Here is an 18,293-nt window from a genome sequence, read left to right on the forward strand (position 1 = left end):
TTCAGATTTAAAACAAAATGTTTTGACTACAGAACATGTACCCTTAATCACTGCTGTATTTGCTACTGTACTGTCCTTGTTCTCGGACTGATAAGAGAGGATGAGTGTAGTTTGTAATTGGTGTCCAGCAGTTGAGGAAGTTACTGTCTGATGGCTTCTACTTCCTCAAAAGCAAAGTTATCAACTGAGTATGAATGGAGGGCCAAAGGGAGGTTGGAACTGTCCAATGGAAAGACTTTAAAATCATGTGCATTTGTTTTCTAGGGTGGCCATAACAAACTACCACAGACAGAGTAGTTCAAAACAAGAAATTTGGGCCGGGCGCCGTGGCTCAAGCCTGTAATCCCAGCACTTTGGGAGGCCGAGGCGGGTGGATCACGAGGTCAAGAGATCGAGACCATCCCGGTAAACATGGTGAAACCCCGTCTCTACTAAAAATACAAAAAACTAGCTGGGCATGGTGGTGCGTGCCTGTAATCCCAGCTACTCAGGAGGCTGAGACAGGAGAATTGCCTGAACCCAGGAGGCGGAGGTTGCCGTGAGCCGAGATCGCACCATTGCACTCCAGCCTGGGTAACAAGAGCGAAACTCCGTCTCAAAAAACAAAACAAAACAAAACAAAACAAACAACAAGAAATTTATTCTCACATTTCAGGAGGGCAGGAGTCTGACATCAAGGTGCCAGCAGGGTTAGCTCTTTATGGAGGCTGAAGGAGAATGTGTTCCATGCCTCTCTCCTAGCTTCTGATGGTTACTGGCAAGAGTGTTCTTTGGCTTGCAGCCATATTATTTCAGCCCCTACCTCTGTCTTTACATGTCTTTAATCTCTGTGTGTATCCCTGTCTCCAAATCTCCCTCTCCTTATAAAGCCACCAGTTATTGTTTAATCTAGTATGGCCTCATCTTCATTTTATTATATCTGTGAACACTCTATTTTCAAATAAAACTGGATTCACAAGTACCTGGTGTTTAGGGCCTTAAGATATCTTTATGGGGACACAGTTCAACCCACCACACCATGGTTTTGGAGAGAGGGAGCTGTGAACTTAGAGTAGCACCAATCTGCCTGGGTATGAGTAAAATCATGGTCATCTAATCTGAGCTGAGAAAGGATAGCTGTGGTAGGAAAACTTGGAGCAGCCATTGGACTTGAAGTCCTAAGGATGAAAAACATGTGCAGCAAACCGGAAGGATCATAGATTTTAGTCACTGGGCTGGTGTTTGAGTTCATGATCATGGAGAAGCGCTGGTAACTAGGCCCAGAATAATACTGTAGGACAAGGACAGCAGAAATGGAAGAGATGGAACTGGTGACAAGGACACAGACCTAAGTAGCCAAAGCTTTCAAATTCGCCACTGGGTCACCAGTTTCCTGGGAAATTCCTAGGATGACCAGGATGGAGAGGAATATGAGGCAGTCATTAGTTAAAGAGGTGTGAGCAAAATGAATAATGAGAAAAGGAAGATGGCTTTAGTCAGCCAGCAGGTATCAGCTTCAGAGTATTTTTTTTTTAAAATAATAGAGAAACAGTAATCTGGCAAATAGCATGGGGAACCAAGAAGAATCAAAACCAACAACTGACCCAAGTCTCATAGGGGGATACCCCAGAGTATATAGTAGGCAGGTGAGAATTGAAATCTTTGCTATCCTATTCATTTGAGAAATCATCAAAAGCAACATTGTATCTGGATCAGGACACAGATAATCTCTGATGGGAAAGAGAATTCTCTGCACAGTACAGTTATTTCTGGCAACGCAAAGCCAAGCTGTGACCATGCCTGGTCCAAGTATGTACAGTACAGCCAAAGCAACAGTCACAGAACACACATGAATGCCAAGGACCACTGCAATGGTTTAGGAGCAGTTCTCAGGCAAGAGGGGAATGAATCATAAGCTGGACAGACTGGTGTCGACTTTCACACTTGTAGTCAAAAAATTTCCAAGGAGACTTTGAAAGACATGATACCAATTTTATGTGATAAAATATTCTAATTTTATTCAGTGAAATTTACTTTGATACTTTTAAATTATGGTAAACAGTAATAGAAATGATAAAGCCCCTCCATCCTGCTGAAGTTTTGTGCTGCTAAATGTCACTGTAGAATAGAAAATGGGAGGATGGGATGGGCACGGTGGCTCACGGCTGTAATCCTAGCACTTTGGGAGGCAGGAGGATCACAGAGCGAGACTATGTCTCTAAAAAAGAAAATTAAAAAAAAGAAAAAAGAAAATGGTAAGGTGAAGGGTGAAAGCAACATGATCAAAGAAAAACACAGAGAGTATTTGGAGAGCAGCTTGACAAAGCATACTTAGTTATGATGGCAGGGAGAAATCTTAAAAGGGTAGGCAAAGGACATTTGCAGACTTTATACTTCTCTTTACTCCTTACAAGAAAAACTAATTTGTAATACCTCCAAGCTGCTTTCCAGTTTTAAGCTGCATTTTCATGTTATTATTCCAAACATGGTGAGTGTCAGACAGCACACACACACTAGATGTAATACAGACAAGAACAGTGAGGATCAGAGAGACCCAGTGCTGCACGTCTGTCAGCCAAAGTGGAGCTGGGGCTGGACCTAAGTCTCCCCTGAGTTTTGCTTTTTCACTACTTCGAGTCCTGTCAATTCTCAGAGTACTTTGGGAAAGCTATTCTGGAAATGTAACACAGGGAAGACTGGACAGGAGGAAACTGAGAGAGACGTTGCTGGAATTCAGGCTACACATGCCTCCATCCTAAGGACTACATGTGAGATTGAAGAAGGCTGTTCTGAGGCATCAGCAGAAAAAAATACAGGACTTGATCAATAACTTGGATAGAATGAAGAAGACAAAAGACTCAAAGACACATCTGAAATTTCCAGACAAACTGATACAAATGGTGTCCTTGCAGAGAGATGATTTATAGGTATGAGAGAAGAGAGCTAATGAATTTGATTCTGGTGTGCATTGAGTATTTGAGGAAACAGGAAAATATACAGGGCAAGATATCTGTAACACTTGTAAAATTATATTTCAGCTCAAATGTTGGATCTGGAGATTTTAAACTAGAAAAGAAAATGACATTAAGAGTTGACCAACTTTATATTTCAGTTTATTTTTCTAAAGATGAATGGGTCACATCAAAGAAACAAATGGTAAATAATAAAGAGTATTGATAAAGTTATTCTCTGAATGCACAAAAAATCCAATTTTATAATAATTGTCATTTCTTGTTTCTTTTTAGTCTTAATTCAAACAGCACAGTCTCAATGCCTCTATCTACAGTGGCAAATTAATCTGTGATTTCAGCATCCAACTTTCCTATTTTTTAAAGAGATATGTTCTTCTCCAGCTGTGTTCCAGTTACACCTAGGCCAGATCTCTTTCAATATGCATTGGGAGAAATTTTCAAAATGATACATTTGACAGACAATCTTCATCTGGATTTTAAATAAGGCCCTATGCAAAACACTGCCTGGCATGTATAAAAAGAATCTACATATGTCAAACAGAAGTTACAGGTGGAATAAGGAAACGGGTTGGTAGTTCTCTGGTAGCTTTAGAAATTATAATTCAGGTTGATGATAGCGGCTAGAAATCTCTGATAAACTAAAAATTAAATATTTTCTAAATTAAATTTTACTTTGGGGAGGTATAATACAAATGTAGAGCAACACAGTAAAAATCATTTTGGATTTAAAACGAAAATAAGGATGCGGAAGTAGAAAAAAGTAGCTATTAACTCAAAATAAAATATTCTGGGAGCATTATTATCTGCTTTTATATACAGCATTAGAGGTGACAAAGCATGAAGAAGTAGAAAAATGAACAGAGAGGCAGTGAAGTAATATAAAATGGACAAATTAGGCAGAAAATGAAAGAAGTGAAGCAGAAATTCCCCTCAATTACAAAGACTAAAGTGTTTAATTTAAAAGAAAAGCCTGAGAGAACACTATATATTTCTTTCTGCAAATTTATGGTCCCTTCCTTCTCTTAAACCAGCCATTTCTACAAAACAGATGGGAAGGTGCTCCTTACAATTAGAATGCCCATATAATTCAGAGTCCTTATCAGGGCATTTTTGTGTAGAACTAATGCTAAACCAGATAGGATATCAGAACCACTGGTATAATCAAAGTATACCAAAGGCAAACCAGAGTGAAGGTGTGGTAGACTGATTTCAAATATGGCCACAATTCCTCAGTCCTCCCTGTATCCCAGTTTTACCGAACTTCACAGCTCCTCTTATCAGTAGATGGACTCTATTGCCCACCCCTTGACTCTAGTCTGGCTCTGTAATTAGTTCTGGCCAATCCAGTGTTGCAGAAGCATAATGAAGTGCTAGTTCTGAGACTAGGCCTTGCTTGACCCCTTGAACACCCCTTTGTCTCCTCAACTCTAGCCAACTCCAATAGAACAAGCCCAAGTTACCCTGCCTATAAAATCAAACACCATAGGGACAGCTTAACTCCACCATTTACCACCCCCTGCCCTTCTGTTATTTAGCTAACCCCAGAAGCTTAACCACATAGCCAACCTGCAGCTGACACTGAGAACCCAGCCAAGAGCAAAACCACTCAGCTAAGCTGTACCTCATATCCTCTAAAATTTTGAGCAAAATAAGTGGTTGGGATTTCCAGCCATCAAATTTTCAATCAGTTTGTTACACAGTAGTAACTAACAGACACATGCACTATGAGTATGCCTACCACCTCAGAGGTGCAGCAACAGTGTTTCCTACTGGAATGAACCAATTCAACCCATCTGCACCTGAAGCAGGGTTGAGAAATTCAAGGCTCTTCAGCCAAAGCCCTAGAATATATTATGCTTCTTTTTAGTTTCTTACTTTCAGGCATTTAAGAGTGCTTCATCCAAAATTAATTATTAGCTATTTTCAGGCTTTCCCTAAGAAATTAAAACCTGGCCAGACATGGTGGTTCACACCTGTAATCCCAAAACTTTGGGAAGCAGAGGCCAATGAATCACTTGAGGTCAGGAGTTTGAGACCAGCTTGGCCAACACAGTGAAACCCGTCTATACAAAAAATACAAAAATTCACCTGGCCTGGTGGTGGTGGTGCTTATGCTAAAATCTTGGGTCAATATTGATACGTAATTTTTAAGATAGATGGTTAATTAAATAAATGAGGCTTTTTGTTGTTGTTGTTGTTGTTATAGGAGTGGAGATAACATGATGTATTAGTCCACTTTCATGCTGCTGATAAAGACATAAACGAGACTGGGTAATTTATAAAGAAAAAGAGGTTTAATGGGCTCATAGTTCCACGTAGCTGGGGAGGCCTCATAACCACGGTGGAAGGTGAAAGGCACGTCTTACATGGAAGCAGGCAAGAGAGCAAATGAAAACTAAGAGAAATGGGTTTCCTCTTATAAAACCATCAGATCTTGGGAGACTTACTTATTCACTATCATGAGAACAGTATGGGGGATACTGCCCCATGATTCAATTATCTTCCCATGGGTCCCTCCCACAACATGTGAGAATTATGGGAGCTACAATTCAAGATGAGATTTCGGTGGGGACACAGCTAAACCATATCACATGAGTTAGACCTCAATGGTTCTTTTGAGGAGCAAATAACATATCCAGCATAAATATCTCAATTTCCAGCCCAAATATTAGGCCTCTGACCTCACTGACCATGATAGGGCTCTCTTCTCTAAGCTTGATAACCTCCACCCTTAAGAGCAATGAGTATCATTTGAAATTACAAATTCTCAGATAGTATAGGCAAATTTTTTTCTACAGTAGAAGCAATTATCTCAGATATAGAAAAATAACACTATTTCAAAGACAAAGTAAACAGAAGTATATTTTTTCCTTGCATACCCATCCTCAAATATCAACATACATTTGAGTTTCAAGCCACTCTTAACAAGGAAGAAACGCAAAATCAAGGTGATAACTGTCAACAGAAGAGTTGTATTAAAGCTACGTATCAACCTTGAAAATCAGAAAACACAAAGTGATCAGTACAGTGATTCTCAACTTTAGTGTGCATCAGAAGCACTTGGACTGTGGAGAAAGCAGCTTCAGACAACTGAAGGAAAAATCATCAGATTAAGCAAGCCCTTGGTCTCAAGAGTAAATACCAAAGAAACTAAAGATACGTACTTTGTTCCTCAGGGAAGAGGGAAGGACAAAATACACTACAATATAAAAGATCAGCCATTTGCTCTGTGTGACTTCTCTGAGCTTCAGATTCAGGAATAACAACAGATACAACTCTAAATAATTGTTCTACATATCAGGTTAGATAGTGTAATAAGTGCTTCTCTAATCCATAACACATAGCTACTATCATTATTTCAACATCATCATTATTATTTGATACAGAGTACATTTTCCCCACCCACCCCTGACTCCCCAATGGCTACTATTACTTATTTTAAAAGTCAAACAATCAGTCATTGGGTTCAAGTTCATGGAATACAAGTACCATTTTTATACTGTTACCATTTTTACTAGCTTCAACCATTCACTTATAAGATTTCAGTACATTATTGAAATGACAATTTTTGTACCCAAACCAAGACAATGACTGAAAGAAAAGGAACTAAAGCTTTAAAATTACCTCTTCCTTCTAAAGCATTAAAAGTGAGATAAATAATTCTTTTCAAAGTGACCCACTTTAGATAATCTCTAATGTTCCCTGTATTGTTTTCTGAATCTGAGAAGGCTATTTGTAGATGGAATCATGGGAATAAAATACATATAATCTTCATCACTTCCTATATTCAATATACTACACAGTAACATTTCATAGTTAAAGTTTTTGGCCATTTAAGTACCTATCCACATAAATATCTGAGGTTTTAATATTCTACAACTATAAAACATAGCTATAGAGGTACAGAGTTAAGCAAGGACAGGATTTCTCAACCTCAGCGCTAATGATATTTTGGGTTGGAAAATTCTTTACTGAGTCTGTGAGGGGTGAGGGGGTTGAGGAGGTATGCACTGCACAGTAGCAACCTTTTCCCTATCCCAGTTTTGACCACCAAACATGTCTCCAGACATCATCAAATTGGTCTTCTAAAGGCCAAAATCAACCCCAGTTGAGAACTTCTGGGCTAGAATTTTATATAGACATAATTGTAAACTCTGGGTACACAGACTATACAAGACTCTATGTAATATTATAAGGTAGAGAGTCCAGCACAGTAAATTTTTGCTATACTGTTTATGCTAGGGCACAGTTTTTATATAATATACTACTTAGGCATACAGTTATCCATATATAACTTTTTCCTACAGAACACTGACATGAGACAAGAAAAGAAATCACAGCTAATCCAGCAACCATCATTCTATCACCTGATATGAGAGAAATCTACAGTCTTCAAATATTTGCTAAATGGAGGCCTGGAAAAATCATTGCAAGTGTCCTTCTTTCTGAATTCGAAGTCTGTCTTTCTCTACTTGTAAGCGCTCCTTTTCAATCTGTAGCTTCTCCGATTCAAACTTCAAAAACTGCAGCCTATCCTTTTCCAGTTGCAAGCGTTCTCGCTCAAGTTTTAACTTCTCTGTTTCTATGTCCTGTGGTTGAAGCATGGACTTTTCTCCTTGACCAAGTTCAGTTTCCAAGGACGGTTTCTCTGAATTGACTATCTGTAATCTCAACTTCTCTCTTTCAATCTGCAGCCGTTCCTTTTCCAGCTGAAGCCGCTCGTGCTCCATGTCTAAATGCCGCAGCCTCTCTTTCTCGATTTGTAGGCGTTCCTTTTCTACTTGGAGTCTTTCAGCCTCGATATCCAGTCGTCGTTTTTCCAACTCTAGTTTCTGTTTCTCAATATTTACAAGCAAATGAGGCTCATCATATGCAGATCTAGATGGTGTTGAATTAAGGGTAAAAAACTCATCAATGTGGGGGAAATCGGGAAGTTCATTTTCTCTCCTGGAATCCGGTATGACGGATGATAACATTTCTTCCTCTTCCTCAATCTCAAACTAAGAGCAAAGAGAAAAGCAATTTTCAGTATTGACTTCTACTTCGTGGCAATTTGTCTAAATATTTCTCAAAAGCTTTCTGCATTGTTTGGGGAAAAACACTTAATTTGAATTTTGAATATCATTTCCATTGAATTACTTGATGTCTGTAATACATATATGACCTAGGTAATTATATTTAGGTGGGAAGAAAAGTATTAATGATATAAAGAGAAAACAAATAAAATGACCTTGTTATGTTCTATTTTTAAATAAGCTTGAACAATAATCTCCCAAATCAGAATTGAAAAGATTAAAAGGGGGTACACAGGCTAATACTTACTTCAGGACTCTGGGGATCCCTTTCTTCCTCTTCCACTTTGACCTCGGTTAAGGAACCACCTGCATCCCTGAAATCAGCCACATTTTGCCAGTCAAAATTTGTATCATTTCTGAATCCAATCTTTTCATCTATCTCTTCAGTAAGAGAGTCATCTAAATCAGAGGAGGGAAGGGGAAATCCTGAACCGACCAGCTTAATGTTGGCCTTCATCCTCTTTCTCTTCATAAGTGCTCTCCAGTCAAGGTATCTTCTTTTCACCTCTGTCCCTGTCCTCTGTTCTCCTTCTCCCACAGCATTCACACACTGTGCAATCTCTTCCCAAGCCATTCGCTTCATCACGTTAATTGTTGTATTGAGCTGCTTGGAAAAAATGACTTCTTTCCTTTTTGTAATTTCTTTCAAAAGGGTCTGAGTTTCTTGAACACTAAAATTGCTTTTCCTTTTTCTTTTTAACTGCTTCATTTTTTTAACTTCAATGCAGTTGTTATAGTAAGAGAAGATGTGAAAACAATTTGAGGAATGCTACAAAGCACAAAATCCAAGGATAATTCTCTGTTGGCACTTAGTTCAAATCATCGTCTTCCATTCATCTAGTAGCAGAGATAGGCTGGATATTTCCTAAAAGGGAAAAGGTACAAGCAATCAATCTGCAACTTCTATAACGTACTTCAACCTAATAAGCTATATAATATTTAAAAAGCAACCCTCTAAATATAGCTTAAAAATACTGAATGTAGATGACAGGATGAGGGATGCAGCAAACCACTATGGCACATGCATACCTATGTAACAAACCTGCACATTCTGCACATGTATCCCAGAACTTAAAGTACAATAAAAAATAAAATTAAACAAAAAATTGTCTTCTTCTTTATCTTTGCCAGTACCAACACAGTCCAAATTGCCATCTTTTCTCCAGTGCGCTGCTGCAAAGATTCCTAACCAGTTGCCAATATTCACTCTTGACTCCCTTCCTATTCCTTCAGCTCCTTCTCCCATGAATTTTCCCTCTCTCCTCCAAGTGCACTGGCCATCTTTCAGCCACCTATTCCTGTCAAGCTCTTTCTTGGTTCAGGGCCTTTGTCCACACTGTCCCTTCCACCTGGAAAATGGACTGCTCCCTTTTTGGCCTACTTAATTTCTCCTCATCCTTTAGCTTGCAGATTAAGCATCCATTTCGCAGTGAAGCCTTTCCTGATAAGTCAAATTATTCCAGCATAAAATTTGCAGTACTTTTCCTAGACTGAATTTTATAGTTGTGCTAACATACAGCTCAGAGTCTGTCCCTTTCCCCACTTCACTGCAAAGTTTCACAAGGGCAGGGATGTTTCCTCTGGCCATTATCTCCCCAGAGCCTAGCAGAGATTCTGGCACATGGCATGCACACCATAAATACATTTTGAATAAATGAAAGAGTCTATTTGCCAAAATGATCATTAGATTGAGATATCTAAAAGAAAAAGTATATTTTGTAAAATAATTTGAGGAAAACTGAAAGGCTGAGCTGCATAAATCAATAAAACTCAGAAACCAATTTAAGACAATGTAATCTGATCAAATAAACTTTACTACTTCACAAATTCAAACTTATTTTAAGGTTAAACCAACGTAGAAACCTTAAACCTGGAATATAATTTCCTGAAACCATTAAAGTATTATAGGGATATGACAAAATAAAAGGAGTAACATAAAAATGGCAAGGATTTTACCCAGCCATCCCACCAAATTAATCAAGTTAAAGAAAGATAACCAAAAAAGATCACACACACACAAAAAGATAACCAATAAAGAAAATGATCACCAAAAAAAAAAAAAGAAAATGATCACCAAAAAAGAAAAAGGCAAAGATCACCAAAAATTGTTTCTAGATTCCTAAACTTTTAATAGACTAGTGCACATTGTTTGGTTTGCCCTTGTAATTCTGTTCCTCAAAGCTCACCCCATCCTCCTCCTGCTCAAATTACCTAAACAAAAGCCCTTTACACCAAACAAAACCAGGCTGGACTATATTTTTGTTTCTAATTAAGGCTCTTAATTATGTGCCTTTCTTTGGAGAATTTCTCAGCAGTATTTTGCATTGTTCTGTGCTACTTTAATTATAGAGCTGAAGATCACGATGTAGGAAAGTAAACTATACTTCGAGTCTCCATTAAATAAACTTTAAAATATCCATGTGGCAGTATTTGTATACAGAGTTTGAGTGGAAAAGATCCTCTCTTGTAAGCATTTCTTCTAGATATAAGAAAATGTTTCTCCAATTTCCAGATTCTTGGTTTGTCGGACTGTTAAAGATGGTGTACCTGAAACTTGTCAGAAATGTAAACTTTTTAGGCTCCCTTCCAGACCAGGAACTCTAGAAGTGGGACATAGCAATCTGTGTTTCAATAAACCCTCCTGATAACTTTTCAAAGGCACAGTAGCCTTTGAAAACCTCCGTGCTAGACCCATACTAGTAAAACAGATGCTTCACATGCCTGACTCTCTCATCTACCTCGAATTCAAGCCTTCCGTAAGTGCATCTGGTGAAATCTAAAGCACATCCACAATCCTCACTGGGGAAGTGCGTAGTTTTTGTGCTAGCTAGCCTTTGCATTACTGGAAGGCATACTAGAAGGCCGGAACGGATGTCGACTGAGTCAGGAACTGAATTTTCTTATACTGTCAGAAAATGAGGCCATCTACCAAAAAGGTCCTAGTGTCTTATACAATACAGTACATATTGCTTTATTAATATTGATTCAACTGAGAAGTGGGATAGATGTCAAAAAAGCACTTTGACTTGGAAAGAGATTTTAAAAGATCTAAGGGGAAACAAGAGCTCAGAAAGAGTAAGGAGTATCTTATACAGACCATGCTGTCTGACTTCAAATTCACTCACTGATAACTACTACAGAGCTGACTTTACCACCCCTTCAAAATGTGAAATGGGATGACACTGCCAAGATCCCGTCCAGCTCTATCACTGTTTGACCTTAAACTTTTTCTGCCAATATGAAAAAAGTATCAAATATCCATGAAGTTCCAAGTCCTGTCACTTAAACACCACCATGTCATTATATGGGAGATACTAGCTTTTCTATTTATAAGACAAGATCCAGAGGGTTTAATTTGTCTACAACACAGCTAGTTAAATGGTAAGACTTATTACATCCAGGTTCCCTCATGTCACATCTACTTCGACTTTATTAGCAGCTTGTGATAGTTATATCTTAAAAACGTGTGGCTGGCTGGGCATGGCGGTTCACGCCTGTAATCCTAGCATTTTGGGAGGCCAAGGCGGGTGGATTGCCTGAGCTCAGGGGTTCGAGACCAGCCAGGGCAACATGGCAAAACCCCATCTCTACTAAAAATACAAAAATTAGCCAGGCGTGGTGGTGCAAACCTGTAATCTCAGCGACTCAGAAGGCCGAGGCATAAGAATCACTTGAACCTGGGAGGCGGACGTTGCAGTGAGCTGAGATCATGCCACTGCACTCCAGCCTGAGTGAAAGAGCCAGACTTTGTCTCAAAAACAAAAGTGTTACTAAGTTAAGTTTTTCAATATCATTTAGTAAAAGATTTTCAAAAGGAGATTTTTATTTATAAGATTCAGATAAAATTCTTCATGTTGGCAAAAAAAAATTCCTCAAAACTTCAATCAGTTACATTTCCTCTACTTCCTGTTATGGTAAATTAGAATAGAGACCTGGCCTGAAGAATCCCTGAGAAGACAAAAACCAGTTAGGCCTCATACATGACTTTAACCTTGCTTGATTTGCAAACATATGCAACACTTAACTTGGGCTATGTTTTTGGTAAATACCTTTATTTTTTTTAAAAAAAGAAACAAGACTAAGCAATCAGAAGCCATCAACTAACTTATGTAACTAGAGACTTTCCAGGGGATAGATCAAATTAGACAACCTTATAACTGTAACCAATCAAATATTTTCTTTGCTTTACCTCTGTTAGCCCTATAAAGCCTTCTCATCTTGCATCTCCACTGCAGAGCCCCCCCAACCACTTCTGGTTTGGAGCTACCTGATTCAAGAATCAGTTTGCTCAAATAAAATTGTTGTAAGTTATTACGTCTCAGTTTATCTTTCAACACATGGTTTCTTCTCTCTTACTCTGTCCGCCAATTTAAGCTTTTCATTAGTGTGAAAAGTAGTTCTATTGTAATTCACAATACAAATAGTATCTTCTACTGAAGCAAAAATAAAGGAATTAAGCAAGGTTAAATTTTTAGTCAGAAAATGTACATATTTTCAATCATCTTTTCCCTTTTAGATTGAAAACTGGATGCTAATACCTTACTTTTAAACTTTAATAACAAAGCATTTCTTATCACCATTGCATTAAATCTTTATGCATTGTTTCCTTTTCAAGCTCTTAGTCTTTGTTCAGCTGACTTTGTATGTGTCTAATAACACCACCAAAAATATGCCCATCACATCTTTTTGTTTCCAATCACTCATGTGGAATAACCATCTCCAGAACTGCCACTTGCTGCTGAAACAGAGGTCAGAGAGAACTAAAAATTCAAAACAGCATAAATGAACTCTCAAGAAATCACTGTCAATTTCACATATCCACAAAAAAGGGCAAAGTATGCAAAAAACTAAAAAAAGAAAACTGCAAGCCAACTATTTCTAAAGTAGACATTCCATCAAATCAAATACCTACATGTGATAAATTTTTCTTTCCAAAATATACAGAATGTATCAGAGCATTGACATAGCCTTTTGAGTCATTTAAAAATCACTATCACATTTTAAAGGTAAATGCATGGTAAAAACAAAAATATTATCAAAAGAGGACTGGATGAATAAACTATTAAGTCACATAATGGAATATATGCAATAAATGTCATGTTAAGAGTATGGATATCTTAGCACATTGTCCCCATGTAGATGCTATAGTTGACACAAGCCAACAAAATTGGCAAAGGTAATGCATGTGTATGTCTGTGTGTGTACATGTTCACAGATCAACTTAGGAACATTCACAGACACAAAACGTGCTATGCTCTACAATAGGTTCATTAACTCTGTCTACCACCAATCTGTGGATCATGGGCAAGGTCATTTCTGTCTCAGCCGTATGGGTGTTTCTTAGCCCACAGCACATTTATTTTACTTTGAAAGGATCACAATTATATCAAAAATCTACTCATGAGAAATTTTTATTATTGAGAACTACATTTATTAAAGTCTGATTTTTTTTAAACAGGAAAATAAACAGGCAGTTAGAAGATCTAAATAAGAATGTAAATCCACAATGAAGTGAAAAACCTCTACCACCAATGTAACTAATATTAGCAATTTCTTGAAATTCCTTCCAGAAAAATCATGTTTATAATAGCATGTAAATATTTATGTACAAATATGTATTACATTAATACATACTAATTCCATCACATACATTGATTTAAAAAGCTATGTCTGTTGAAAATGTTAAGAATTAAAACTATAAAAAAATTAAAGAGAATTTATTGAAAACAGAGAAATGACATGCATGTGAATGATTCTAAAGGACAAATGAAGAGACAAAGATGGAATCTCATTTTGTATTAGCCACATTTCAAGTACTCAGTAGCACATGTACTTAGTAGCTAATCTACTGAAAAATGTAGGTCTATAGCACATCAAAATAACCTAAAAAGCTTGTTAAAAATACCTATAACCAGTTCCCATCTCTGACCAATTGAAACAACCTTTGGAATAGGGCCAGGCATTCAGAGTTTGAAGCTCTCCAAATGCTGCTTATTTGCAGCCAGGATTGAGAACCACCCAGCTAGTGAATCAATGTTAACAGTTTACTTGCTCAGATATGTCCAGAAAGGCAAAGCAGAGAGCAAATGGTGTAGCTGCTAAGAAATTTCCTTTTGGAAATTAAGACCTCATCCGACACAAAAGACTTATAATACAGATGAAGCTGGTTTGTTTATGGAAAAATATGCCCAAAGAAATGTTATGTCAAATACAAGAAAAATATGCTAGTTGTAAGGACCAACTCACACTCCTACTTACTGGAAACACATCAAGGCCATACAACCTTAGGTGATTTAGACTTAAGAAGAAAATGACTGCTCTCTTGAGAACCAAATTTTCTTCCAAGTAGAATGTCTTTAGACATCTATCCGTATGTTCATTAGGAAAAATTACTACTGAATTAGGAGTATAAATCAGGAACATGCACTATTAAATGAAGTAATTAGGACACTGTCTCATTCAACAGAAATATGCTGAGTGTTTAAAACCTTACAAGACTTTCCATTGCACATAATAGGTTAAGTTTACTCCCCTTGCTCTTCCTCTCTTCCTATTGTAAACCCTATCTGAGCTCTACCTTTAACTTTCATATGTACCTTTTCTGGTCTTATCCAACACCTACAAAACCAACTCAACCTACTTTCCCAATTCACCTTCCCCATCAAACATGTACTCACATGTATGTGGCACACAAACACAGTACCAGTCATTTTGAAATCCCTCTAAACTCTAGATCAGTGCTGTCCAATAGAAATTTAAGAGCCCTATATGTAATTTTAAATCTTCAAGTATCCAGATTAAAACAGTAAAATGAAACAGGTAAAAATAGGTATTTTATTTAATCCAATACATCTAAAATGTTATTTCAAAATGTAATCAATATAAACAATTATTGAGATTTTTACACTCTTTTTCTACACTAAGTCTTCAAAATCTAGTGGCATTTTACACTTCACATCTCAATTTGGATTAGTTGCACTTCAAGTGCTCAATAGCAACGTATGGCTACTGGCTACCATACTGGGCAGCACAGCTCAAGCCATCATGGTCCCTGCCCTTGGACTATCACACATATATTTCTCCAGCCCATCTTCCCAATTTCCATGGTGTCTGCCTTATCATCAGGCAAATGCCTACTCATCCTTCAGCACTCGATTTAAATGTTTCCTGTTCCAGGACTGTCTTCACTGTTCCCATTCATCTAAGTCTGATGTCCTTCCTATGTGCGTCCACTATCAGCTTTATTACACCACTGATTTACAATAGGAGCAATAAGGGATCAGATATGAATACACCACCCCTGCTTTCAAATAATTTACAACTTAGTAAAGCCTGTAAAACATAGATGTATAAAAAAATTTATATAAACAAACTGTAATGAAGTCTGTAACCTGCAGTTGTGGATACAGACTACCTAAAGTTGTATGCCACTTCTACCACTTAACTAGCTCTGTGATCTCCAGCAAATTACTTAACCTCTTAAACTTGTTTCTTCATCTATAAATGGGTATAATAATAGACTAATACTTGTGATGTTTTGAGGATTAAAAGAGATAATCCGATTAAGAAGCTTATGATGCCTAAGATATTGTAAACCCACAAATGTCAGCTATTATCCATTGCCCAGTACAGTATTTGGATGTAATTAACAAATATTTCTTCACTGGATGAATAATGCAAATATATAAAAACTACAAAAATAAATACTAACAAAATACTCTAGATATTCATAAGAAGGACAAATCTTGGATGGGATCAAGGAAGGTTTTGAGTTGGAATCAGCCTTTGATTATGGTCTTATAAAACAGACTAATGAGGGACAGAAATAAAAGAAAGAAGTACAAGGGATTAAAGCTGGAAAATTAGTATGATGCCAAAGAGTAAATCTTTAATTCTGGCTTAGTAAGACCTATTCTTCGCTAAAAAATGAACTGAAAGAGATAAATATATTTGTGAAAGTTTTTTGAAATTCAAGCAGGCTATCTTTAATATGGAGGAAATGTTACTGTAGTAACATATAAATATATAACCAATATAAGTATATAATAAAATAAAAATAATTGAAGTTGTCAAGAGAATCCAAATTTATGCAGATATCTACTATAAGATATTGCTCTTAGAATCTGAGATCAATTTGGAAATTGCATTGTTGCAAATGTATTGATACATGGCAGAAATAGCAGTCCTTTTTGAAGTACCAGTATTTTTAAAATTTGGCAGCAGCTGTTTCTATTTGCAAGGCCTAATTTTTTTACCAACAATTCCTAACTCCATACCTCGAACTTGCAAAGTGGTATCCCATTGTCCCTGACTGATCTATTCTGAATTAATGAACTATTTCACTCAATACATTTTTAACCTGACTAAAATTGATATTAGGATACACTTGAGATATCCAGTCTTGGCTTAATTGTGTGAAAATCTTCTTCTCATACCTTGACATTTTCTGATTAAGTGCATAAAAGTGCCAGCATTGATGCATCTTGACTTTTTTACGTTCTGTAGCTATGCTTACCTGGATAAAAGCCATTTCCAACTGTCCTCTCTTTTATATGTTGGTACCCATGTAACAGAAGCTTGGGTTTTCTACCATACACTCATTCCCCAATAATTTCCTCAAAAACTACTTATTGAGCTCCTACTGTGTACCAAGCACTATTCTTGGTGCTGGTGATATAATACCTCATAAAAATGTGAAAAACATGTCATTTTAGATGTCAAATATTATCCCTTTTATATTAGCTATCGTTCCTCTCTTAGCAGAAAGGATTCAACAGCTGCAGCCTCTAAAACTTACAAACCTTCCATGCCCAGTCACAGAGAACAGCCATTTTCCTGAAATCCCATTTCACAATCGTTCTTTACTGGTTGGAAACAGAAATGAGATATAGTTCACTTACGTAATCCTTGTGAAGATGACGTACCGCATAACCAGACAACTTTTTACAAGCACTAAAGCTTGAGAATGAAGTTCCTAGATACTTCATGATAAGACAGAATTAAGAAGTCTGAGAAAAACCAGACGGTAAGTTTCGGATCAAAAAAACATTGAGGGTAAATTTAAGCAGTTCAAGAAGAAAAGCAGCATAAATCTACAATATCAACCCCTACCCCAGTTCTCTTTAAAGTGTGGCTTTCCCCTCCCCTATGTTCTTACGGGGGTTCACTTCCCTGCCAAAAAGGATGTTCTTCTCTAAAACTTGTGGTGGATACATAACAAGTTTATTTAAGGGTCGCCGGTTATCAAAGTGTCTTTCACTTTCCTCCCGGGGCCTCCTTTGCGATCGTCCGAAAACGGCCCCTGGTAAGAATCGAATTAGATTGGACTCCCGGGAGGCCACCCAGGGGAGCAGGGGCGCGCACCTGACTCGGCCACAACGACGCGGTTGCTGCTGGTAGGAGTCTCGGTGGAGTCGGGACAATCTGAAAGGAGAATCCTCTCTCTGGATATTAAATGAGAGTCCCGACTGAGTGCCCAGAAACTTCTGCAGTCTTGTTTCCGTGGCCTGGGCCCTCTCTAGCCTCCCCAGTCAGGCGACAGACGCGCGTGGCATTTCTCCCGAGCGTGCAGTCCCGCTACGCCACAACCCTAGGACCAAACCCGGCAGCCAGCGGCGCGGCCACTTGTCGCTGACCCCTCCGGGAACCTTCCCACTATGAGGGCACCCACTGACCACGGAGCCGCCACTTCCCTGGCCGCCTCCTCCGTCACAGAACCGCTCACCTGCGACCCCAGCGGCACCTCCCCACGATCGCCCCTAAGGGGGTAGGTAAAAAGATGCTATATTGATTCTCCTCCCACTAACTTCGCCCGCCCATCTTCTGCCACCCATTGGCTAATGTGGCTGCCGTTCATTTGATGAAGCTCATCCATTGGACGGAAGGGTGTTGCCATTCTGGCTGAGAGCCCGCCCCAGGCCAGGCCTCACAATGGGAATCGAGTCCCAAACCGGTTCCGGGTTAGTGCCCTGGAATTCCGCCCCCTCGTGATTCACCTCCCTCTCTGCGCTTCGTCTGTGGCGCGCAGCTCTGTCAGTCAAGTGGACTCTAGGAAAGGATTGGCCCCTAGCGATCCGCTTGCTTCGCTGTTCCAACTGATGGGGGCACTAGCCGCGCCATCTCCAAACTCGTCTCTTGTCCTTGACCCTCACCTGTTAAAAAGGCGAAGAAGTGAGAGCCTGGTGCTGCTGCAGCCGGGTTCCTAGGCCAGCATCGCCTTCTCCCGGACCAGCTGCGACCTAATTGAGCTCAACCATTCCTCTGAGAC

At 38.5% G+C, this 18,293-nt stretch overlaps 1 protein-coding gene across 3 annotated transcripts; it reads right to left on the reverse strand.

Annotated features, from left to right (window-relative positions):
• Positions 1-3,075: 3,075 nt before the first annotated feature.
• Positions 3,076-17,843, reverse strand: MSANTD4 (Myb/SANT DNA binding domain containing 4 with coiled-coils). 3 transcript variants are annotated; one of them, XM_003923755.3, is made up of 3 exons: positions 17,751-17,843; positions 8,274-8,891; positions 3,076-7,951 (listed from the first exon to the last, which is right to left on the reverse strand). In XM_003923755.3, the coding sequence occupies exons 2-3, from the start codon at positions 8,733-8,735 to the stop codon at positions 7,376-7,378; spliced, it is 1,038 nt and encodes a 345-aa protein (XP_003923804.1). In that variant the 5' UTR covers positions 8,736-8,891; positions 17,751-17,843; the 3' UTR covers positions 3,076-7,375. The 3 variants fall into 3 exon arrangements, with proteins under 3 accessions (XP_003923804.1, XP_010332905.1, XP_074256609.1); XM_010334603.3 differs by having other exon boundaries at positions 17,390-17,843; XM_074400508.1 differs by lacking the exon at positions 17,751-17,843 and adding an exon at positions 16,927-17,379.
• Positions 17,844-18,293: the final 450 nt, after the last annotated feature.

The sequence above is a fragment of the Saimiri boliviensis genome, chromosome 6, assembly GCF_048565385.1.
Source record: "Saimiri boliviensis isolate mSaiBol1 chromosome 6, mSaiBol1.pri, whole genome shotgun sequence".
NCBI lineage: Eukaryota > Metazoa > Chordata > Mammalia > Primates > Cebidae > Saimiri > Saimiri boliviensis.